Raw genomic sequence first — 12,400 nt, 5'->3', positions numbered from 1 at the left:
ATCCAGTCCTACTCTCGTAGAATCAAATCACTATACTGGAAAACTAATTTCATTCAATGCCCATATTTCCAAAACTTTGGCAAAGTCAATCTGTTACAACTAAAATTCACCCAAAATCATAAACCTTTGTTGTTGTAATTTGAAATTTGAGGTGTCAAACTAGGTCATGTTTTATTTAACGACGTATTTAACTCGCAATTAAGCGAATTAAAGTTAATCTATTTATGATCTGGGTTATAAACGGATCGACCCTTCTAACTCGTATAATAAATAAGTTGGCTCTTGAATTAGTTGGGTTGATCCATTAATCTATTTAATAATTTGTAAAACACGATAAAATCATGAAATCCCCACCTCGTATGGGTCCCACTGCTGACCGGGAATCCCAACCCCAAAATAAATGTTAATTTACTGGATTAAAACATTATTTAGTGATGCAATTAACTGTCCCACTTATTTGACATGTTTTTAATCATACTTTGTGTAATGTACATTGTATAACGAAGCATGGTGTCATATTCTGGTAAACAAAAAACTTAATTGGTTTAAGAAGTTAAATCAATCTTAAATTAATGCTATGTTTAATTTTCCAAGTTACTTATGTGAATTGTTATTTTCATATTGATAAAAAAATAATATAACATCATAATCTAATTTAACTTATAATTTAATTGTTTTAAATATAATTAATAAATTCATAATTCATAAGATGTATATGAAACTAAATCACAATAATATTTGTTTAATATAACAGCTTACACACAGTGGCGGAACCAGAACCCCAGATGATCCGAGGTTCAAACATATCAGTAAAAAAAATACAAAACGTCAAAAAAAAAATTGAAATTAACCGTGCGGTTGATGGTAAATTTTCAAAGTCCAACCCGTTAAAGCTGGGCAAAAATTTTTTAGCCTCCAACATGTTAAAACTGTAAAAATGTTATTATTTTTTTTTAGAAACTAGCATTGAACTAATAGAAAATTAAACATGTTTATTTTTTTTAATGGTAAAGACATATTAAAAATGAATCCAAAAGTGTTATCAAAATAAAAATAAAGAGTCCATTTAAATTAATTAATAATGGTAACATATTTTTATAATTATTGAAAAATAAAATTTAAATAAATAAAAACTTTTTAAAAGAAAATGGGGTTGGAGGGAGTTAAACGTATGACCTCTCAATATGAAATAATACTACATAGAGTCAATATAATTCTCTCCAAAATATTACTAGACACCATTACTAAAAAAAAAAAAATTCTCAATTCTCCGACGGCCTGTCGGGGCTCGAGCCCACCCCAACCCCCCAGGACCATTTACTAATGAGGAAAACACTATCTCGAGGTCCTTACTCTTTTTTTTTTCTTTTTTTTTTTTTGAGTATTCTAGGTCCTTACTTTTAAATATTGGTAATTAAGTCATAGTTTTTTTTTCAACTATAAATTATTTATAATTATATATCGAGGATTTATTCAGAAACAGGGCGAGCATTTCAACGGTATGGGATAATATTTTCCACCTCTATCCATGTTTCAACTTGGGGGATAGTAGTCCCCATACCATCCCATCCCCGAATATTTCGGAGACTCCGTAGATTCGAATCCCCATAAATTTTAGAGATTTTATGTCCCAATTTCACCCCTACAATAGACAAATCACTAGGGATAGATTTTTTTTTTTTTGTTAACACATAAAATTAGATTTAGTATATTGAATTTTAAATTTAATTGTATTTATGTTGCATTTTAATTAGATTTAATTAATGAAAATAAATTAACTTGTGTAACTCGTTTTCAGATTTTTTTTCCATTTTTTTTATTTTTCACATTTTCCCTTTTTTATGCTTTTCTTTTTTTTTTCCTAGTTTTAGTTAAATTGAATTAAACAAGACAACTTATTTAATAAATAGGTTTCATCATATCAGCCCATATATATATATACTCATCTGAATCCATTTATTAAATAATGAGATGGAATCAACTTATTTATAATTGAATTGGATCTCATTTTACTCATTTTAATAACTCTGCTCAAAACCACCAGCTGCTAGTTGGTTCACAATGAGATTGGGCTGTGGTGTTGGACTGGGAAGAGAGCTGCTATTGTTTGCATTTTATATGTTGAAAAAACCTCAAAACCGGCTTGTTTGGAATATAAGTTTGAGGATTTAATTCGAAATAAAAACATTAAGCGTACATGTTTCTGGCAGTAGAAGCATATATTATGATTGCAATTGAAATTCCAGTTCCACCCTTCAAAGATGTACAAAAAATAAAAAAGAGACTGTAGCGATACAAATTAAGCTATACAAAGACTAATTTAGAATATAATTCATTATATGAGGCTTGTTTTCCTAAATAATATACCTAAACCACTTCCCACTCACGCTAAATAGCATCTACTTTTAAATATGAAGACTTGTTTTGAGCTCTTCTTTCTAGCTTAGCTTAGCTTCCACAGGCCATGCATTCTTCACGGTTAGTTAGAGAGCAGACCATCTGAGCCATTTTTGTATCATCATCATCTACACCAACCTTCTGCTTCTTGTCCTGCATTAACAACAAAACTCATCTTTAATTTGTAATACATACACAGAATTTGTTAAAAGCTCTTAGGCGCAGGGATTGGTTATTACTGTAAGAAGAGAAGTGTCAACAGTGAACTTGATGGCATCAGCAGCAGCGCGTGATCGCAGATAATACATTCCTGTCTTCAAGCCCTTTCAAATTTCAAGCAGGACAAAACAAATTAGTGTGGAAAAAAAATGTTAAATTACATCTGTGGTAGCATGTGTTATTTCAATGTGTACCTTCGACCATGCATAAAAGTGCAAGGAGGTTAATTTTCCAAAATTTGGCTGGTCCATGTGTATGTTAAGGCTTTGACTCTGATCTATATAGCACCCACGCTCAACTGCCATGTCTACCAATGTCTTTTGTTTTATCTCCCAAACAGTTCTGATTTCCAAAACAGTTGCCTTAGCTTGACTATAAACAGAGAAAGGAGAAAAATGGAAGTAAAAATTAATTCACAAATTCATACTTGTATATAAGCTTCAAGTCATCAGGGATTTCTGGAATTTGCTGGACAGAGCCATTTTCATTAATAATTTTGTTCTTAAGTGTAGGAGACCAGAGACCCATTTCCACTAAGTCATGAAGAAGATGCTTGTTGACCACAACAAATTCACCACTGCAGAAAGATTAACTTAGATGTCAGAAGAAGATTAATGATAACATAAGCTATTGGAATGAAGTGTAATATAGCATACCTCAAAACTCTGCGACTATAGATGTTAGAAGTATATGGCTCAAAGCATTCATTGTTTCCAAGAATCTGACTGGTTGAAGCAGTTGGCATAGGTGCTACTAGAAGGGAATTCCTTACCCCATTCTTTGATATCATTTCCCTAAGAGAATCCCAGTTCCACCGACTTGATGGAGTTACACCCCACATATCAGGCTGCAGAATACCCTGGAAAATTGAATGAACATTTCAGAAGTTGGTAGATAAACAATATTAGCAGCCATCTAAAGATTACAATTGAAAAAAAGAGCAACTCAACAAGAACCTGCTTCAAATTATTCCAAATTACTAAAGCATATGCAGTCAACAGTAAACTAAGTGCAAATATTGGAAATCAAAAACATTTCTTCCAACAGCAATAAAAAAACAAGTGGCAAAATATTTGCAACTGCAACTTCATATATAAATTTCAAGACAGAAACCAAACAACAATCAATAACTTATGAAGATACTAGAGTGTTTGCAAATGAAGACAGCATACCTTGCTCACAGGACTTCCATCATATGTTTCATAGGGACCATCCCTCCTGGCTATCACAGAAGAAGCTTTAAGAGCATGGTAATAAATGGTTTCAAATATCTCCTTGTTCAATTGTTGAGCCTAAAATAAATTTCCACAAACATCAGCTCACAATCCAAGCTATCATTCAACCAAGAGATTAATAGTAAATGTACCTCTGGAGAATCAAATGCCATGCCAAGTAAAATAAATGCATCTGCAAGACCCTGAACTCCAATGCCTATTGGTCTATGTCGAAAATTTGACTTTTTGGCTGTTTCGACAGGATAGTAATTAACATCAATTACTTTGTTAAGATTGGTAGTAACTACTTCTGTAACCTGTCACAAAAGAATACAAAAGTTGATTTATTCAGAGACAAAGACCAGACTCCTCAAAGCAGTTCGGACCAGTGCATGAAGGTGACAAACAAATTACTAATGAACAAGTGAAAGACAAACCTCTGCTAGCTTGTCAAAGTCAAAGTATCTATTCTTTGAACCTCTACTTCCAACAAGCTTTGATGGATGTGACTCAATTGGAATTGCCTGAAGTAAATGAACAAATCTAAATCAAGAAAATGTAAACAGGACTCACTCAAGATAAAACTAGTACAGGTACCCACTTTTTCCCTCACAAACAGTGGTAGAGCAATAGATGCCAAATTGCACACAGCAGTTTCTGTTGGACTTGTATATTCAATTATTTCAGTACACAAATTTGAACACTTTATTGTTCCGAGATTCTGCTGGTTGCTTTTTCTATTAGAAGTATCCTGCAACATTCAGAAGGGAGAAGGTATAAACAAAAAAAAACAAATGCACAACCAACACAAGCGAAGATTAAAAATAAAAAAAAAATAAAAAAAATAAAAAAAGTCATAGGTTCACATAGGATACCTTAAAAACCATATAAGGGGTCCCAGTTTCTATCTGAGACTTCAAAATTTCAAACCAGAGGTTTTGTGCTTGGACAACCTTTTTAGCCTTGCCCTAGATATTATAAACATGAGTTTCATTAGTAACAAAAACTAGTAATTAAGGAAAGAAAGAAAGAAGCATATTTGAAATCATAAGAACTATAACAAAATTTATAGGAAATCAAATTTACCTCTCTCTCATATTTGGTATACAGTTTCTCAAATTCATCACCCCAACAATCTGCCAAACCTGGAGCCTCATTAGGGCAAAATAATGACCAATATCCGTTACTTTGAACTCTTTCCATAAAAAGATCAGGCACCCATAGCGCAAAGAATAAATCACGGGCACGGTGTTCCTCCTACATGAGGAAAGATTAAATTCTTGATCTTTCACATCAAAGCATATGTGTATGTTGAATGAACTATGCAACATTCTGAACTTACCTTCCCATGGTTCTTTCTAAGATCAAGAAACTCAAATACATCAGCATGCCATGGCTCCAAATACACAGCAAAAGCACCTACAGCATCATAAGTAGTAGAATGTAAGATCATCATCAATTCTCAAATTTGATATGCAGATAGAAAGCAGAGAAAAATAAGCATACCTTTCCTCTTGCCTCCTCCTTGATCAACATAGCGGGCAGTATCATTGAACACTCGTAACATTGGAACAATGCCATTAGATGTCCCATTTGTTCCACGAATATAGCTCCCAGTGGCACGAATATTGTGAACAGAGACACCAATTCCTCCAGCTGATTTGCTAATAACAGCACACTCCTTCAGGGTATCATATATGCCTTCAATACTATCATCTTTCATGCACACCAAAAAGCAGCTGCTCAACTACCAAAATGGACCAAGAGGAAAGGCATTAGGTAATTTCTGAGGCAGAATTTTGATCAATTTTCACTCAAGAAATATTGCTTTAATGCAAGATACAAGGAGAGAAGTGAACATGTGGATAACATGAAATTCAAGTATGCACTTGATGTAAAACATACTTGAGGCCTTGGTGTCCCAGCATTGAAAAGGGTGGGAGATGCATGAGTGAACCATCGCTGTGACATTAAATGATAGGTTTTGAGAACCGAATCAATATCATCTTTGTGAATTCCAACAGCAACCCTCATCAGCATGTGCTGTGGTCTCTCTACAACCTCCCCTTGCACTTTCAAAAGGTAGGACCTTTCCAAGGTTTTAAACCCAAAATAATCATAGTCAAAGTCTCTGTCATAAATGATCTCACTGTCCAGACGAGCAGCATTCTGATGGAAGGAATTGTAAACAACAACGAGAGTTATACATGTGGGCAAGTATCATCAAATAGTAAAGTATTAATCTTCATTTTTCAGCATCTCTGTAATTAGCAGTAAATTCTTGTTTTATTGTTAAAGAAGGTTTATTTTACCAAGTGTCCTTGACCAAGAAAATCTTGTAAAATTACAGAACATAAGAAATTTCTCCTCCTGGACCAAGTATTCTTGTTTTCTTTTATCAACTCATTCTTCAAGAATATGCAATTTTACCAGAACAATTAACACGTGGAGCATGCTATTAATAAACAGAGACAAAGAAGGAAGGGTGGAAGACCTAACAAAATCACCTCTTCAATCAGAAATCCAATAGTTTCTCCATCGAGAGATTAGGAACCAAGAATTCTAGTCAAAAGAGCAGCAAAAATACATTGCAAGATTCAAACATTTTCAATAAGGCCTCTGTTCAACACACTGCATTTTTTAAGTGGATAAGTAGAGATGCACTCCCCTCAAATGCATACCTAAACAGCAAAGGAAGAAAATACAACTTGGTATATACCTTCATAATTATCTCATAAACATCATCAGCAATCAAAGGAGCTTTTAGTCCAGATCCCTCATTAAAATGGTAGTACATGATCTTAATCCTGCAACAACAACCATTTGAGATCACATAAATACTTCCATACAAAGCTTTTTGCAAGTCAAGAATTTGATATAAAACTTTGTAAGAACCTACGTCTCTGAAAATGATTTCTTAGTGTTCTTGTGCAGATTTGAAACAGCAATCCTAGCAGCCAGCTGCATGAATAAAACAATAGGTTGTAAGGAAATACATATACAAACCAATTCTTGTAGATGATAACAGTTTCATGAAGACTCGGTGTTATTTCTCAGCTGAGAAAACATCAGTTCAATTATACTGATTATTTGTAAAGAAAATTAAGAAAATATCAGTTCACTTGGTTGAAAAAATTCCATGAAATAACCAACCTGGAGAATAAAAATTCAGAGATCAAAGCAATTTCAAGGAAACAACTAAAAAAGCAAACAACAATTATTAACCAAAGAAGCTTCAAGAGAAATTGACAAACTAGTCAGATAGAACCCAAGTTAAGTTAGTAACTAATAAAACCCAATACATGTTAAAGATCCTAGCTTAAGCATGCAAAATTGAACAAATTACACATGTTGTCATAATTTAACAAATAATGTCATCAGGTGCATCAGTAATCAAGAGCACACTCTCATCTAAAACGGTAAAAGAAAGGGACCAGATAAACCAACAAACCAGCAATTAACCACGATAAGAAAGAAAAGAAATGAAATTGAAGTTGAAAGTTTGATAGGTCATAAGAAAAATCCAAAACACGAGCCCTAGAACAATACATCACAATTCAGAAAAATCGAAATTTGCAACCCCAACATCAATGATTGAATAGATCTTATCAGATTAAACGAAAACCGGAACCGAGATGATAATTAAAGCTCAATGATAGATCTTATATTAATCTCTGACAGCAGAGACACACAGAATTTACAGTTTCAAACAAACAAATTTTCAACCAATTAACAGTATAATACTAAGAAAGTGCAAACTGAAAAAGAAAAAAAAAAACAACTCACTGAGGCATAGTCAGGATGATTGGCAGTCATGGCAGCGGCAGTTTCAGCAGCCAATTCATCAAGCTGGCTGGTGGTGACGCCCTTATAGACACCAGCGCACACCTTCTGAGAGACAGAAACAGGGTCACAGTGGTCGATGCTCAAGCCGTAACTCAGCTTCTTCAATCTGGCAGTAATCTTATCAAAATGCACGGTCTCTTGTTTCCCATCCCTCTTGACGACATACATTTTAATCTTAAACCTGTGACTTCTGGATGAGGAATATTATCAAACAGGTTACAGGCTTTGAGTGACAGAGAAGAATGAGAGAAGGAGTAAAATATATAGAGGGAGCGAAGTTAGGTTTTGAAATTTTAGGGATATTGTAGGGCTCTATTAGTTTCCCACCTAAGCCCTCCAAATTTAAGGGATTTGAAATTTTGGCGCCAAGAATGGCAGAAGGAGCGGGTTTGGTGTTTTTCAATTGGGGAGGAAGTGTAGGGTGTCTGGCGACTAAATTTTGGAGAAGAATAAAATAGGGCTAAGGAGGATTTGTAATTGTGCTGTGGGTCCACTTCTGAAATTAAAGTGAATTTTTAAATTAATTTATTGGTGACTCAACAACTGGCGCGAAAAAAAATTTGGCGCGGTTTCTAAGGAGGATTGCCAACCAATTCACAAATGGGCCGAATCCATGATGATTTAGAAATTATAAATTTCCATTTATTTTGCTAACTGAATGGGAATGAAGAAAAATTACGGGTCAAATACATTAATATCATAATTAAATAAAAAATTACAACTAAATCATATCATCTAACTTAATTCTTTATATATTATTATTCCTTATATATTATGATTTTACACTATAATTTAAAAATTTTAGGCTCCAATTCATAAATTATAAATCCTAAAAAATATATTCTAGACTTCTAATTTATAAATTCTAATCTTTAAAATATATTAAAAGTACTGATTTTACTAATTTGATATAATATAAAATTATGATTTGATATAGTTGTAAATTGTTTTTAAAAGATGAATTTCTATGTAATTTTCCCAAAAATTATTCATCAAAAATGGGGGTGGAGATCTTTCTTTCCAATCCCTGATTATTGTTATCTCCATTCCTACAGACACAGTTGGATTCAGTTCGAAAATTATAAATTCTTTAGAATTAAATTGAAAATTGGAAATTTTTAAATTTAAATTTCTAGATTTTAATTGTAACGATAAAAAAAAATTTAATAAAGATTGGGACGTGAAGGATGGCCAGAAATCCCAACTAGGTTGGCACCTCCAGCACAACCAACAATCCGGATATTATTAATAAAAAAGGAAAATAGTACACGAGAGGGAGAAGGAAGAAGAGAAATTAAAGAAATCTAACATGCGCTATGTTACACAAATCATCAAAAACGAAAGCGTGACAAAAATGGGGTGCAGATTGCCACCACACAACAGAGTCTGCCGATTGTCCAAAATTAGCAAGGCTATCAGCAGCCTGGTTCCCTTCCCTGAAGATGTGCATGGCTTTCCAGTTCATGCTCGATTATCCAAGGGACGTTACTGGATTTCTTGTTTAGGAGTTGAACAGCATATGAGGAATCCGATTCAATCCACAAGTTTCTCTATTTTCTTTCCCAGGCTGACTCAATCGCATAAATAATTGTCTTTAGCTCAGCAATATGAGCAGGCGAATTTTGGATTGCAAATGCAAAACAACCTACCACAAAATCCTATATAATTCTTTAATATTTTGCCCGCCCCTGCGCATCCGGTAAGACTCGAGGACCCGTCCGTGTTGACCTTAAACCAATATGCGGGCGGAGGGATCCATCGGACGATAGCAAAGTCCGGCTCAGGCGGCGGTCGAACTCGAACAGCATCAGTTTCTGCGCCTTCACTAATAAAGTGCAGCATGCTACGACGCAAATTTTGGATTGAAGGGAGTTCATTATCAAAGATTGCCTTATTCCGGATGTGCCAAATGAACCAAATGCATGTAACAATTGAGAAGTTCCATCATTTTCTTAAGCAATTCCTCACTCGGATAGCACGCAGCTCTGTAAAAAAGCTTGCAAAACCCGAACCAGTACAGCAGGCCACACTGTTCAAATTGCAGACCAAACCCCACAGGTTCGTAGCCACTCGACAGTTTACGAAGAGGTGCTCAATCGACTCCTCAGCTGTCTTGCAAAGCTCCTTCGTTGGGCAATAGCAATCCCTCATTTCTGCATCAGATCCTATACCGCCAGCCTCCCGTGAAGCAACATCCAACACGTCGCTGCTCGTCTCAGAGGCACAAAGGAGTTCCATAAGAACTTATTCCACGTTACCGGTGTCCCTGGCTGGAGCTCGCGATAGAAATTCTTAGCCGTCAGCCTTCCCGAATCAGACGGTTTCCATATGCAGCTGTCCGATTCGCCAAAAGCATGAATTTGCTTAATGTTATCATGGATCAGTTCAGGAAAATTTTGCAAATTGGCCCAATCCCCATCTGATTGGAACTCGTGTATAGGTCTGAAAAGATTTGCCTGTTGCTTTCTAGGGATACTTAGTTGATCCGCTACCGGTGGCTCTAGCCATCTGTCCGTCCATAAATTAAGCATCGAGGCCTCCCCAAACCACCAAACAGCTTCAATTCTTATCTTTTAAAAAATTAATTTCAAGGAGGACAATATTGATGAATTTGAAATGCATCTCTTAGCTAATCCAGACACCTCAAGAAAGCGACGGCGGAGTAAAGAGATAATGAAGCTCTGATCCTGCAGTAAATCCCAACTTAATTTTGCAAGCAATGAAAGATTGAACAGCTTAAAGTCTTTGACTCCCAAGCCACCAGAATCAGTATGCTGAACACAAATACTCCATGGAACAGTAATAAGTTTTCTTTTATCCCTGTCCCCAGTCTAGAGAAAATTACGAACAGCCTTATTAACTCTAGATATAAGAGCACAGGGCCATTAGTAAATTAGGAAAGAATGGACCAGAGCTCCAGTCAAAGAGGATTTAATTAGAGTCAGCCTGCCAGCAAAAGAAAGAGAGCGACCCCTCCATAAACTGAATTTGCTGAGAAATCGGTCGATAGGAGGCTGCAAGTACCTTGCTCTGGGGGACCCCTGAAACAACGGGACTCCGAGATAATTAAAAGGGAGAGAAGCAGTCCTGATCCCCAGAATACCCGAGAGATGGCTTCTGCGTGCAGAGGATATATAATTGCCAAATATAGCCTGGGATTTATCCCAATTGACCGCCTGTCCGGAGTATGATTCATACATATTGAAGATATCTTTAATGCACTTCATATTCTTCAAAGAAGCTTTACAAAAAAGCATCATGTCATTTGCATAAAGAAGGTGAGAGGGAAAACCAATATCCTTAGTATATCATAGGATCAAATTTACCTTCAACCACAAGCTTGTTGATCCATCTGCCAAGGAAATCCTCAGCCAGCCCATAAAGAATGGAAGATAAAGGATCCCCCTGTCTGACCCCACAAGAGCAACTGAAAAAACCCTTAATGCCTCCTCCTAATGCAATAGAGATTCTGGCAGATCTGAGAATTTCCAAGATCCAATTTCTAAATTTCAGGGAGAAACCAAAAGAGTCAAACACTGCTAGAAGAAAGTTCCAATCTATAGTGTCAAAAGCTTTCCTGATGTCAATTTTCAAGGCCATATTACCTCCAAAACATTTCTTTTTAAGCATATTCACCCCCTCTGAAGCCGCAGCTATACAGTGATGAATACTTCTGCCTGAAATGAAGCCAAACTGATTGTCCGAGATGATTTTGGAACCAATCGGTGCCAATCTGTCAGCAATAATCCTTTTGATTATTTTGTAACTGAAGTTTCCCATAGCAACAGGTCTGAATTGCTGAATTTCATTAGCTCCTTCAATTTTGGGGATGAGCGCGATTATGCTAGAGTTCAGACCAGGAAGCATATAACCAGAATCAAAAAAGCTAGTTACCATTCTGCAGACATCAGGCCCCACAATATCCCAACAATGTTGATAAAATCATTCCTCCAAAGCCATCGGGCCCAGGCGAGCTGTCCCTATTCATGTTAAAAACAACATCACGGATCTTAGTATTAGAGGGTCTCCCAATAAGAGTCTCGTTGTCTGAATCTGTCACACTACGGGGAATCACTAATCTAACCGCGTCATAGTCTACAAATCGTAGATCACTAGTGAAAAAGCCTCATAGTAGCTAACCACATGTTGAGATATTGTGCTTTCATCACTGATCAAAGAATTGTTAATTAAGAGAGAGTCAATGGAGGATTGCACCTTTCTGATTGTGGTTGATCTGTGAAAGAAGGTTGAATTTCTATCCCCTGCCTGAAGCCATTTTTCCCTGCTTTTGTCCCTAAGAAGCATCTCTTTCCTGTATAACTGAAGATCGAGATCCCGCTGAGCTTCCTCTTCTTGGGCAAACCGGGCTTCATTTAATCCATCCCTCAAAATAGTGGATTGAATCCCCTCTAATCTATCTAGGGCAGTAGCAATATTGCTGTCCACGCATCCAAAAACCTCAAAATTCCAAGCTTTTAGTTTAGGTCTGAGAGTTTTTAATTTGTGACAAAGCAACTGGGCCGGGGGGAGAGAAACTCCACAGGAGTGCCAGTGATCATAGACAAGTTTATGTAAGGACCTGTGAGTGGTCCACATAGAAAGAAATCGGAATCTCCCCTTTTTAGCAATACTAGATGTACAGGATAGCAGAATCGGACAGTGATCAGATTTGCTGCGAGGATGGGCTGAGCAGCGAATTTTATCCCAACTGTCAATAAAGTTTC

General features: G+C 36.0%; 1 protein-coding gene across 1 annotated transcript; it reads right to left on the bottom strand.

The window, feature by feature from the left end:
- Positions 1 to 2,185: 2,185 nt before the first annotated feature.
- LOC136230274 (ribonucleoside-diphosphate reductase large subunit) lies at positions 2,186 to 8,111 on the bottom strand. Its single transcript, XM_066019293.1, has 17 exons — positions 7,617 to 8,111; positions 6,730 to 6,791; positions 6,550 to 6,637; positions 5,736 to 5,999; positions 5,337 to 5,577; positions 5,173 to 5,249; positions 4,917 to 5,087; positions 4,706 to 4,798; positions 4,432 to 4,581; positions 4,268 to 4,354; positions 3,983 to 4,147; positions 3,789 to 3,908; positions 3,273 to 3,475; positions 3,044 to 3,193; positions 2,811 to 2,958; positions 2,637 to 2,720; positions 2,186 to 2,550 (listed from the first exon to the last, which is right to left on the bottom strand). The coding sequence occupies exons 1-17, from the start codon at positions 7,842 to 7,844 to the stop codon at positions 2,449 to 2,451; spliced, it is 2,433 nt and encodes an 810-aa protein (XP_065875365.1). The 5' UTR covers positions 7,845 to 8,111; the 3' UTR covers positions 2,186 to 2,448.
- Between the last annotated feature and the right edge of the window lie 4,289 nt (positions 8,112 to 12,400).

Source organism: Euphorbia lathyris, chromosome 5 (assembly GCF_963576675.1).
Source record: "Euphorbia lathyris chromosome 5, ddEupLath1.1, whole genome shotgun sequence".
Classification (NCBI taxonomy): Eukaryota; Viridiplantae; Streptophyta; class Magnoliopsida; order Malpighiales; family Euphorbiaceae; genus Euphorbia; species Euphorbia lathyris.
This window is presented reverse-complemented; position numbering and strand designations above follow the sequence as displayed.

What these genes read in the sequence shown, in the direction of transcription:
- LOC136230274 (XM_066019293.1), bottom strand. Translation starts at nt 7,844, where the DNA reads ATGTATGTCGTCAAGAGGGATGGGAAACAAGAGACCGTGCATTTTGAT. An exon ending in ACTTTGACAAGCTAGCAGAG is followed by an intron (nt 4,148 to 4,267) that starts GTTTGTCTTTCA and finishes CTTTTGTGACAG; the next exon opens with GTTACAGAAGTAGTTACTAC. An exon ending in ACTTTTATGCATGGTCGAAG is followed by an intron (nt 2,721 to 2,810) that starts GTACACATTGAA and finishes GAAATTTGAAAG; the next exon opens with GGCTTGAAGACAGGAATGTA.